Genomic DNA, 12,975 nt, shown 5'->3' on the forward strand with positions numbered 1-12,975 from the left:
ACGTTATAAGTTCACAACTCGTGTTGCAAACCAGTAATAGTCAAACCTTGTTCGTTAAGAGTGGGGCTGTCTGAATTGCTTCATTAAAGCCCGTCCCACTTTCCCGAGTTGACACAAATTCTCCCCTTGATTCAAACTCAGAGAATTACGGTAATAGCCAGCCGTAGGTATTCAGGGCTAGTCGTGGACATTTTTCAACATGCTGAAAAAACGTCCCGACTTACCTGATGCCCCGAGTACCTAGGGCTGGCATTACGAGCTTCTACAAAATATCTATGGCCTCCTACGGACTCGCTAAGGACTCCTACAGACATTCTCCGAGTTTGAAGCAAGGGGAAAACTCGGGAGAATTTGTGAGTAACTCAGGAAAGTGGGACAGGGACCCAACCCTGTACTTTCATTCTGTTAGATTAAATTGGGGAATCATCATAGGATTGTGGTGGTCTTTGGATAGAGGAATTGCCGAGAGGATTTGGATAATTACTGGATACTGAAGAGTTCTGTACTATTGTAGTTGGATACATTAGTACCAGTCATGGTTCAGTTTGGTTTATTGTCACATGTACCGAGGTACAGTGAAAAGCTTCTGTTGCGTGCTAACCAGTCAGCGGAAAGACAATACTTGATTACAATCAATCCATTTACAGTGTACAGATAAGATCATAGTTAAAGTAAGAAATGTTGCTGTAGGAATACAGATTTAAGAGTGTGGAGCGATTGTAATGTAACTGTAGATCTACTGTGGCCAGAGGGCAAATAGTCGCTTGTGTTGGGCAGCCATCTTGGAAGTTGTGGTGTGTAACTATTTCAAACACGAGTTGGGGAAGTGGGGTTGCAAGAAGATATGCAGGCAATAGGTCAATAATTATCCCTCACCTACTACTTATTTTAAAGGCCATAGGAGATTTCTCTTGCTGTGTTTCCAACAGTGACCATGGTTGAGGTTTGAAATCTCCTCAACATGTTAATGCATCATTTCCTCTTTGGTGCAACATTTCCTGTCTGAACGTAACCAGCTAGTTTGCTGCACATTATCCTCACCAGGCCACAGGTCAGTATTGCAAAATCTGATTATATTTCAAGCTCCACACAAGACATGTCGCTAAATAGAGATTGAAAGAATCCCATTTGGTTCTTTCCCAACTGCCCAATAAATCTTTCCACTATTTGAAAGCTTTTATTGAATGTCCTTTCTGAGGTTTCATTTCAGAATGCACTCTGTTGCTAAAAATCTCTATCAAAAACCTTTGTGATTTTGAACGTGTTAACTCTCCTCTAAAAGGGATCAATTCCAGTTTCCTGTGCCTCTCTCTGGTTAAGTATTCCATTAATTATCGGACTGCAAATTCCTTGAGTGTGGAGTCTAGTATTGGACACAACCTTCCAGCTGGGTCTCACCAGATATTGGCAACACTTTGGCAGCTTTGCTTTCACACTCAGTTTAAAAAGCCATGTCCCCTTATGTATTTTGTAAAGAGTTTTCTTAACACCCTACCATCTTGAAAGGATGCACATCAGAACATGGCTAAAGTTTAATCTTTTAATTTATATTCTTATTGTATTCTCATTATTAACCTATCTATGCAGTTAAAAATATTTGTTCAATGGCAGCCCTGTGTTTGTGAGGCAGCAGTTTGACAACTGTGGGCTTGTCTGCTACATGCGGTGCTGGCTCGAAGGGCCGAATGGCCACCTGCACCTATTTTCTATGCCGCCTTCCCAATTCAGCAAATTCCAAATTACACTGGCCTAACATCGGAAAGGTCAACTCTCCCCATCCTCCCTCCCTCTGTTTCTATCCCCCTCCCCCTCCCCAGCCACAAACCTCTACCCCCTTCAAAGCCAGGGCTGAATACAAAAAGTGTGAGTGAGGAAAAGATAAACGACAAATGAAAAAGCCTCACCTTTCTGCTCATTTTCTCAACATGTTTAGGAAGACATATCAAGGTGATGAGTGTTGCCTGGACACAAGCATGAGGTCCCATCTTATATGGATGCCATGTCAAGGCTATGAAACAGTCTGGAATGGGTGACGTTTCGGGTCGAGACCAGTCTGAAGAAGGGTCTCGACCCGAAACGCCACCCATTCCTTCTCTCCAGAAATGCTGCCTGTCCCGCTGAGTTACTCCAGCGTTTTGCGTCTATACTCTGTCACTGACCCATCAATGCTGGGGAATAAAATCTAAATTTAATCAGCTCCTAGGCTTCAAATCTCTTTTTCAGCTCCGAGACCTTCCTGGCTGCTGTAAGATCTGGATCAGTCTCGGGTGCTGCCACAGTTTCTGGTATTTGTTCTTCCTGATCCACAGACAATGTTTCTTCTGCTGGTGGCCCATCGCTAGGCGGCTGGGTGGTGGAGGTGTTGCAGGTGGATTCACCCAGTTCTTCTTTCCACTCCTTTTTCACACATCTAAAGGCGACGGACGTTGAGCGAACCTTTCCCCTGGCAATTTCGGCCTTTTTCTCGCCAGCACGGGCTTGGAAATAGGACAGGGCTGATTGCACACTTTGGGCTGCCTCTTCCTTGCTGGTTGCTGGGACAGTGGGAACGCACGAGGGGTCCATCTCGCTGCCAGCCTCCACTGCCATCCCAGCACCATGATTACAGGAGCTTTCCTCCTTCACATCGAGGTTGGCTTCACCCCCCCTGCCTTCAAGCACCTGCGACGTTAACCGCGCTCTCTGCCGCGTGGTTGATGTTTTAGGAGCTGTTGGTGGAGGTGAACGCTCAGTTAGGCTGGCACTTTCTTCTGCACATGTTGCCGGACCTTCGTCTTGTTCCACCTCCTGTTCTTGGTGGTCCTCTGCTGAGGGTTTCAGCTCGTCGATCTCTGTAGCTGAACCCTGGGAACCCAAGTCCTCAATCAGCATTTCATTTCTTGTCTCGGTTGTGTCTGGCTGAGGGGCTCCGTTTTCAGTCGGTGTTCCCGTTGGCTGAGTTAGTAAGGACCCTTTATCCCAGTGAATCCCTGTACACTTCTCATTACCTTTGGCAGATGGTGAAACGGACAAGGAGTCGTCCTGTGATCCATGCTCCTCTGAACTGCTGGTGCTCGGAGTATGGGGATTCACAGGCTGCAACTCTGGAGGCGCTATGTTTTCTTCGTGACTTGAGGCACTCCCAGAATCTCCAAGGTCTGCCTGGCTGGTCGACACAGAGGACATGTCTGATGTTTCTTCCAAGGAGGCCGACAGGGACTTCATACACTCTGTGGATCCATCAAAACTCCACACCTGGGGTCTCACTGGCTCCGACTCTCTCCTGTTGATGTTCTCCTCGCTGGGGTTGGTACCCCTGACCTGCAGACACAAAGGCAACATGTGTAGGAAGGAACTGCAAGTGCTGGTTTAAACCGAAGGTAGACGCAAAATGCTGAAGTGACTCAGCGGGACAGGCAGCATCTCTGGAGAGAAGGAATGGGTGAAGGATCTCAACCCGAAACGTCACCCATTCCTTCTCTCCAGAAATGCTGCTTGTCCTGCTGAGTTACTCCAGGTTTTTTGTGTCTACGTCTCAAAGGCAACATATTTGTAAGCTTTATTTCCTCAAGGTGAGTTTACTTAGTTTAGAAATACGCGGGCATGTGGGTATAGTACAGTCTGAAGAAGGGTTTCGACCTGAAACGTTGCCTATTTCCTTCGCTCCATAGATGCTGCTGCACCCGCTGAGTTTGACCAGCATTTTTTTGTACCTGTAGCTGAGACATGTTGGGTAGTGTGGGCAAGTTGGGCTGAAGGGCCCGTTTCCACGCTGTACCACTCTATGACAGCTTCTAATTGAGATTAAACAAGGCCTCACTCACCCTGCGGATGTCCTCCATGGAGTCCATGTTGAAGAAGTCGAGGCTGCGGGTCCCGTACAGAAGGCCCTTGTCATGAGCTGTCTGAGTGCTGAGGGTATCAAAGATCTCCCCGAGCAGGTCCATATCCTCTATCTGCAGGAGCTCATCACTGACCGTATCCAGGGAGCTGTCCTGCCCATCTTCATCACAGGTGGACCTGCACAAGTCAAGCAAATGATCAGCATCAATAGTAGGATTGTAAGTTTCAGGATGAAGTGTATCACCTCCAGAGGACGTTGGGCAGAGAAGTTACAAACATGGTGTGCAGGGAGGAACTGCAGATGCTGGTTTATATCAAAGATAGACACAAAATGCTGGAGTAACTCGGCGGGACAGGCAGCATCTCTGGAGAGAAGGAATGGATGACGTTTCGGGTCAAGACCCTTCTTCAGACTCCTGATAAAGGGTCTTGACCCGAAACGTCACCTATACCTTTTCCCAAGTACAAAAATGGTAACTAAATCCCCTTAACAGTGGGCCCCATATTCATGTCAATGGAATGGGGAACTACAGTCCAAAGGCCATAGGGGTGGGGAAACTGGATGTGCCTCCCACTTGATGTGACAATGATAGGAGAGGAGTCTGCTTCTGTCCCGGGCAATAGGTCAGGATGCAAGGGTAACAAAGATGTATGTACTTTTAATCGTTCCAGGTGCGACAGAGGTTTACCTGCATCTCTTCCAACCTCATCTATTGCGTCCGCTGCTCTAGATGTCAGCAGATCTATATTGGTGAGACCAAGCGGAGGTTGGGCGATCGTTTCGCCGAACACCTCCGCTCGGTCCGCAATAACCAAGCTGACCTCCCGGTGGCTCAGCACTTCAACTCCCCCTCCCACTCCGTCTCCGACCTCTCTGTCCTGGGTCTCCTCCATGGCCACAGCCACAGCGAGCAGCACCTCATATTCCGTTTGGGGAGTCTGCACCCCAGGGGCATGAACATCGAATTCTCCCAATTTTGTTAGTCCTTGCTGTCTCCTCCCCTTCCTCAGTCCCCCTGCTGTCTCCTCCCATCCCCCAGCCTTCGGGCTCCTCCTCCTTTTCCCTTTCTTGTCCCCACCCACCCCCGCCCCCCGATCAGTCTGAAGAAGGGTTTCGGCCCGAAACGTTGCCTATTTCCTTCGCTCCATAGATGCTGCTGCACCCGCTGAGTTTCTCCAGCTTTTTTGTGTGTAACCTTCGATTCTCCAGCATCTGCAGTTCCCTCTTAAACAAAGATGTATGTACTTTGGGAAGAGGTGGGTCATCCGGAGGGGAATGGAGGGGAAGATGTTACCTGTCTGTCTCAGTGGCGAGAGATCCATCGATGTTCGTGTAGTGGCGATTTGGCCGTCGAGGACGAGACTGGAGGAGAAATGGTGAAAATATAAAACGGGGCGGGAAGGGGCTGGAACATACATGTATCTATCTGATAGAATAATCCACCTTTACCAATGGCACCTTGTAGCTGGGGAACCACTCACTTAATATATATTTATGGTTTAGTTTAGAGATACAGTGGGGGAACAGCCGACCAGCAATCCCACACACACACACAGGATCCTACACACACTTGGGACAATTTACTATTATACCAAGCCAATTAATCTACAAACCTGTATGGATTTGGAGCATGGGAGGAAACTGGAGAAAACCCACGCAGTACAAACTCCGCATAGACACAGCGCCCATAGACAGCATTGAACCCAGGTCTCTGGCGCAGTAAGGCCACGGTGCCACTCTCCATATACAAAACCTCCATAAAGTTAAATTAAATTCCGAGTTCCAGGTACCCAAGGCATTACATGGCCTTTATCTGGGAGCCATATTCTCAGGTCAATATCTTGTGAACCAGGAATGTTTAAGAAGGAACTGCAGATGCTGGAAAAATCGAAGGTAGACAAAAATGCTGGAGAAACTCAGCGGGTGAGGCAGCATCTATGGAGCGAAGGAATAGGTGACGGTTCGGGTCGAGACCCGAAACGTCACCTATTCCTTCGCTCCATAGATGCTGCCTCACCCGCTGAGTTTCTCCAGCATTTTTGTCTACCTTGTGAACCAGGAAAGTTTCCAGCCTGGAAAAATATTCAAGTCCCAGGTTGTCAGGTTGGTGACAAGTTCTTCTCCCACATCAATCTCAATTTTGGAGGTAATTTGTCATTTTCAGGGGTACAGCTTGCATGGCTCTTTTATCCAATGCCAGATGCCCAGGAATTAAGATAGAGATATGCCATTTATTGTCACTACACATGTACAGTGAAACTGAAAGCTGCTCGTACTCAGTGCATACATACAATTTAGCACAAAAAACAAGAAACAGAAAAAACAAAAAACAGAAGGGAGATGGGGGGGGGAATAGGTGCACAAATTCTGCGAATACAACTCTTCTGGTTGCCTTGTAGCGAGGGAGATCATGAAGGAGAAATAGCTGAGAACACACACCCTTGACTGGCAGCCAAGCATCTTTCCTCAGAAACAGAGCTGAGGACCCGTGTAGGAAGGAAGTGCAGGTTTACATCAAAGACAGAAACAGAAATGCTGGAGTATAATCAGCATCTCTGGAGAGAAGGAATAGGTGACGTTTTGGGTTGAGACCCTTCCTCGGGCTGAGAGTCGGGGGAGAGGGAATCTAGAGATACGAAAAGCTACAAACAATAAATGAATGAAAGGCATGAAAAGAACAAATCTAAGGCAGCACTGATGATCAGGGAAAGGTGGAGCCCACAATGGTCCATTATTGGTTGTAGATAAGATGATAACGAGTGGATACAAACAGTAAAACTTATGTGATGCTTTCTCCAGTCAAATCACTTACTACCAATGACTATATTGCCAATATTAAGTTGTTTGGTGAGGCACTAAAGCAGCATTGAGCAGTATTGGAAAGCAAGATCAGGAAAATACAGACACAGAAAGCCTGATGATTGTTCTTGCTGTGTGTCCAAATGCCCCCATAATAGAGCCTCCTTACTTGACCAAAGTGCTGGGTGATGGGTAGGCGGTTCTGTAAGCTCTCTGTCTGGATGTGCCGCTGATGGACGGGTTGATACCGGAGCGAACCGCCGCGCTGTAACTCTCGTTCATCACCCAGGTCCTGGAAATCAAACAGCAATCAGCACCGTGGCACCTGGCTGCAAGACGGCCACAAGACGATCGATGACTCTAAGGTGAATGGCCAAGCTAGGCTCCTCCACATTCACACACTGCTTGTTTCCACAGAGTGCAGGAAGGAACTGCAGATGCTGGTTTACACCGTAGATAGACATACAATGTTGGTGTATGTTGTACTCCAGTGAGACAGGCAGCACCTCTGGATAGAAGGAATCGGTGACCCTTCACCCGAAACGTCACCCATTCCTTCTCTCCAGAGATGCTGCCTGTCCTGCTGAGTTACTCCAGCATTTTGTGTCTATCTTGTTTGCACAGTAATGGGTCTGGCAGGCATAGACTAAAACACAGCCACAGCCGATATCATTAGGCTTGTATGCATTAAAGGCGGTTGTGTTTCAAGTTACTAACGCAGATACACAAAGTTTACAAAGGACAGGAAGTAGCCAGGGTGCGATAAAGGCACTGGTGAGAGTGTTTCAGCACAAGCTGAGATGGGCAGGTAGGCAACCTTCCTGACTGAACAGATAACAGGTTGGAAGTTAGTGCCTTGTTTGGCTTCAGTGACTTGCGAGCAGAGCACCAAGGCGAATTCCTTGTATGTGTACATATTTGGCCAATAAACTTATTTGTTCATTCATTCGGTTGTAAACAACGAGGGAGGGGAGAGAACATAGCATTTGTAGCAAAGAGTGATGGCAATGGGTTCAATCTTTCAAACAGTTAATGGCAGCTCATCTAGAATTGGACATTGAACAATGCAGAGGTGATGGAGGAGATGGGAGAGCTGGGTGACATCTGAATACTTGGGAAGCTGAACGCCTGTCTTCAAGTGATATTGAAGGACAACATATTGTTGAGGAAAGGGAGCGTCTAGTTGAGAGATACAGTGTGCAAACAGGCCATTCGTCCCCACCTAGTCTGTGCTGACCAGTGATCCCGTTACACTAGCACACACTACACATTAGGGTCAATTTATACTAAGGCCATGGACTGGACTCTGGGAAAGTTGTAAGAAAACCCTGGAGTCATGTTTACAACTTGTTAAAGCTCGGATGGGGATTTACGAAAAAGTTATAAGATTACTTGCATAAGAGGGGAAAAAAAGGTTCACCAGTACCTTGTGCTTCAGACGATTTTTCATTCCCTTCAGGCCCAATTTAGCATGACCTTTAGCCTGGAAATAATAATGACAGCATTAATAGTTCTGTATCTCAAAAACCATTGACTCATCCTCTCTCGGCCCCTGATTCCATCGCCATTGATCCATGGTCCTCATCTCCTCATCTGCAATCTTCTAATTCACCCTCTCCTCCCTCACTCTTCTTTCATCTCCAATCCTGATCCCAAATCTTATCTTTATTGCTCTGTTGGCAAAACAGCACTCATGTCTTCCAACCAACAAGAGATTCCATTTACATATGATCATAAATTTGTTTGTAAGTTAGTCATTGAATTCTCCCTTTTGCTCTTTACAAAAAATAAGTGCACAATCCTTCTCACTGATTTTTTTTTTCTCTGCACAATATTTCCCCCCACAACCCTATATCCCTTGAAACCATTATCCCTAAGAGCTCTATCTAACTCTCTCTTGAAAACATTCAGTGCATTGGCCTCCACTGCCTTCTGTGGCAGAGAATTCCACAGATTCGCAACTCTTTGGCTGAAAATGTTTTTCCTCATCTCAGTCCTAAATGGCCTACCTCTTTTTCTTAAACTGTGACCCCTGGTTCTGGACTCCCCCAACATCAGGAAAAAAATTCCTGCATCTAGCTTGTCCAACCCTTAAGAATTTTACATGTTTCTATAAGTTCCCTCTCATCCTTTTAAATTCCGGCGAATATGGAATTTAGAAAGAATGTTCAGGTCGAGACCCTTCAGACCCTTTTATTCCTACCATTCAGGTCTCATAAATTCATGTTCCTAAGTTATAGGATCAGAATAATGCCATTCGGCCCATCAAGTCTACTCTGCCATTCAATCAAGGCTGATCTATCTTTCCCTCTCAATCCCATTCTCCTGCCTTCTCCCCATAGTCACCCATTCCTTCTATCCAGAAATGCTGCCTGTCCCGCTGATTTACTCCAGCATTTGGTTTCCAAACTAAATGCTTGCAGGATTCATGACTGTACTTCCTTTAGTGCAAGGTCCTGAACACTTCAAAAATGCATTGCTGGCTGAACATCCGAGATTGTGAATTGCAAGTTCTTTGATGTAAGTAATGATGAGTTGTTTCAGGCTGAGAGATTGCACTATTTTTCAGATCGCCACAATTGTAAACACTCCTGGCCATTAGCCCATTTAAACAGCTCTTTGATGTCAGTTGTCAAGGGTCATGGTGACCCCATAGTGTGAAGGCTCCAGTAGTTCCTCAGTACTTACAAAGTTATACATGTTCTTCATAGCTGGATTGGCTTTAGTTTTCACGGTGTGGATCAGGGCCCCGCCACCTCTCTGCACATAAACAGAGTGAGTCAGGTCTCACTTCATTATTAAGCTCCCACATTCCTCCAAACTTATTAACTTTCTCCATTCTCCAGGTTTCAGCTTCACAAGTTTCAGGTATTTCACTCTCTCCACTGGAGTAAACCCCTGCGATTAATTATGCTCAAGGCTCTCATCACCATCCATTTGGCCAAAACTGCCCTCAGCTCTTGTAAATAGGTGGTATCTCTGTACCAATGCATACGTCTTCCACATCAGGTGTTTCCACATCACCTCTTTCCTTCCAATACCCTGTCCCTCCATTATTTCTCCTCTTGAGCTCCATACACCACCTCGCCCTCATCTCCTCCTTTCCCTTCATTCACATTTTCCCTCCATCCTCCCTACACTTTTGTTCCTACCATTCACATCTCATAAATACCCAAGTAGAATGAGGCCATTTGGCCCATTAATTCCATGCCACAATTCCATCATGGCTGATCTATCCCTCCCTCCTCACCCCATTCTCCTGCCTTCTCCCCATAACCCCCTGACACCCGTACTAATCAAGAAACTATCTCTTGCTCTTGCCCTCATTCTCTTCCCCTTTACTCCATACATCTCTATTTCTCCTCTGTGAGTGTCCCAACTCTCAGTTTTTAATCAACAGGTTTCCATTTACCTTTACGTTTTGCTTCCATAGCTGATACATCTTGGAGGAGCCTGGGGAATGAGCAGGGACACAAAGTTAATGCTCACCAATGTGAAGGGAAGGGCCAGCGGAGGGAAGCAGCTCGTTACCTGTGTTGGTTCGTGTGAGAACTCACTCACGATGCTCAGCCCTCACCTGAAGAATAACCGCCCAGATTAACCTCCTCCTCGAATACATCTGTCAACAGTTTGCCCTCGTTAAGCTTTTCCAACCGATTATCTATAAACTGAATGAAAATGAAAGAAGAAAGAAAATTGAATGTGAGCAGAGCTGCGGAGAAAAGAGCAAAAGAAGAATTAATGGCAGATTGAATGGATTGAAATGGTTAAGGCCATTTCCTTTGATTACATGGATCTGGGAGGAAGAGAGGGAGGTCAGTGGAAGGTGTTAAAATATAAAATTGGCTTTGAGAGTGAAGGAAAGCTTCTTTGCTTGTTGGGTTGCTGGATGTTTTTCTACACCAACCAACATGCCCCATCTAGGATAGACATAAAATGCTGAAATAACTCAGCGGGACAGGCAATATCTCTGGAGAAAAGGAATGTGTGACATTTCGGGTTGAGACCCTTCTTCAGACTCATTTCTTGTTCCATCCAGGCCCACATCCCTCTAAATCTTTAGGCAGAGACCATTAAATCTTGAAACACAGGCCAAATACTCATAAGGATTTGGTACGTGGATAGGACAGGTTTGGAGGGATATGGGCCAAATGCAGGCAGGTGGGACTAGTGCAGTGGGGACATGTTGGCCGGTGTGGGCAAGTTGGGCTGAAGGGCCTGTTTCCACACTGTATCACTCTATGACTATAAAGGAAGGATGAAGAATAAAGGAAGACAACACAGTAGGATTATTTAGGGATTGTTCTAGAATGTGTGGAAATGTGTGATCTCTTGAAACAATGAACGATGGAGGAGTTGAATATTGTCAGCATCACTGAGGGAGTGTTTAGTTTAGAGATACAGTGCAGAAACAGGCCCACTGAGTCCACGCCGACCAGCGATCCCCGCATATTAACACCATCCTGCACGCACTAGTGACAATTTTTACATTTACCTACGAACCTGCACGTCTTTGGAGTGTGGGAGGAAACAGAAGATCTCGGTGAAAACTCACGCAGGTCATGGGGAGAACGTACAAACTACATACAGACAGCACCTGTCGTCGGGTTGGAACCCGGGTCTCCGGCGCTGCAAGCATTGCAAAACAGCGAATCTACCACCGAGTGTTGAACGGAGAGTGGCACCAATGAGCCTGAACAAGATTCCGATCCGGATAGACCTCTGGTCTCTGCCTCTCAGCAAGTCTCACCTGTTTGAACAGCTGAAGGTGCACAGCGTGCTGCAGGAAGTTCTTCATCGAGCTGGCTTTGTGACTCACAAATGTCTCCTCACAAAACGTAACTGGTTCCCCCTGAGCAGACAGAAAGAAAACATGCACCAGCAGCTTCACCTTCACTCCTATCTTCCTTTAAGGCTGCCTTAGATAGTGTCAGTCAGAGGCCACAGTACGGAGGGTGGCCATTCAGCCCATTGAGTCCCTACCAGCTCTTTTGAAAGAGGTCCACAATTAGCCCCACTTCTCCGAACATTCCCGTTAGGTTGCAAACTTTCACATTTTTAACTATTTGCGCATTTCCCTTTGGAAACTTCTGTTCATTTTCATAACTTTTCTGTATCACAACATCATCAACATTGTGAGATACTTTTCTCAGCCTTAGGATGTCACAGGGGGTCAACAAACTATGACTTAATAAAAAACATCACGTTGAATTGTAGGAAAAGTGATGATCCAACACATAGTGGCTTCTCAAGGTATCTATATTCAATATACAGTATCAGGGAGTGATACAGTATGGGTTGCCTCCTATTCCAGACCATGTAGGGAGATGCTTCTCTCAGTCTAGAACAAGGCTGCCCAACCTGGGTTAAATTTACCCGCAGGAGGTAAATTTCACCTACCCAGAGAGTAAATGTGTCAATTCTGGATTTGTACATATGATTTCTCATTGACTGACTGTGTTTGGATCTGGTATACCGGTATCTGTTCATCATTAGTTGTTCATAAATAAGCCAAATAACATTGTTATGTGCTATTAAAGTTGCCCGGGGTAAGCGGGACGAACAAGGTTGGAAACCCCTGGTCTCTAACAAGATGCTGCAGGAGGCCATTTCAATTCCCCCACTTCATATTCTTCTTTCTATTTTCAGTCATGCTTTGTAGATTCATAGTAAATCTGATCCGTTTGCATAACATGCAAAACAATGATTTTCACTGAATCTCGGCACACGTGACAATTGTAAACCAAAACTTCCTAACCTTCTATTCTTGAGCCTCATTGTCTCTCAGGTGGGGGGGGGGGGGGGGGGGGGGGGGGGGGGGGGGGGTGGGTATGGGGCGAAGGCAGGAGAATAGGGTTGAGAGTCAAAGATAGATCAGCCATGATTGAATGGCGGACTAGACCTGATCCTGGACACTCACAGGATTGAACTCGAGGGCATCCTGGTAGCTTCCAAAGATTGCAGCTTGCGTCCTCAGAAAAGCATGGGACACCACATCTCCAGTCACTGCTGACTGCTTCTTCAACTTCATCTTCAGAACAGACATCTGCGGTGAAACAAACAAGATGTCACACAGTTGGTGAAAAGAGAGAGACATCACTGATGAATTGCAGTCGGAGCTTTGAAAAAATTCACACCCCGATCAATTCAGAAATAATTTTGCCCTCAGGTGGCCATGTGCTGTATCACCTCCATATTAAGTCCTGTTCCTGCAACCTGTAACTTGCCCCACCAACACCATGTATCTGAAGAAGGATCTTCATGTCTGAAGAAGGGTCTCGACCAGAAACGTCACCCATTCCTTCTCTCCAGAGATGCTGCCTGTCCCGCTGAATTACTCCAGCATTTTGTGT

General features: G+C 46.2%; 1 protein-coding gene across 2 annotated transcripts in view; it reads right to left on the minus strand.

Moving 5' to 3' along the window:
* Window positions 1-224: 224 nt before the first annotated feature.
* The window catches only part of LOC129714540 (DENN domain-containing protein 1B-like), a 33,191-nt gene continuing 20,440 nt past the window's right edge, over window positions 225-12,975 (minus strand). For both annotated transcript variants that reach the window (XM_055664227.1, XM_055664226.1), the window contains 10 exons: window positions 12,543-12,668; window positions 11,373-11,474; window positions 10,200-10,290; window positions 10,035-10,075; window positions 9,311-9,382; window positions 8,049-8,105; window positions 6,792-6,914; window positions 5,118-5,185; window positions 3,804-3,999; window positions 225-3,300 (listed from right to left, as the gene is read on the minus strand). In XM_055664227.1, coding sequence (XP_055520202.1) covers window positions 2,200-3,300; window positions 3,804-3,999; window positions 5,118-5,185; window positions 6,792-6,914; window positions 8,049-8,105; window positions 9,311-9,382; window positions 10,035-10,075; window positions 10,200-10,290; window positions 11,373-11,474; window positions 12,543-12,668 — 1,977 coding nt within the window. In that variant the 3' untranslated portion in view covers window positions 225-2,199. The remainder of the gene's footprint in view (window positions 3,301-3,803; window positions 4,000-5,117; window positions 5,186-6,791; window positions 6,915-8,048; window positions 8,106-9,310; window positions 9,383-10,034; window positions 10,076-10,199; window positions 10,291-11,372; window positions 11,475-12,542; window positions 12,669-12,975) is intronic.

The sequence above is a fragment of the Leucoraja erinacea genome, chromosome 39, assembly GCF_028641065.1.
Source record: "Leucoraja erinacea ecotype New England chromosome 39, Leri_hhj_1, whole genome shotgun sequence".
Classification (NCBI taxonomy): Eukaryota; Metazoa; Chordata; class Chondrichthyes; order Rajiformes; family Rajidae; genus Leucoraja; species Leucoraja erinaceus.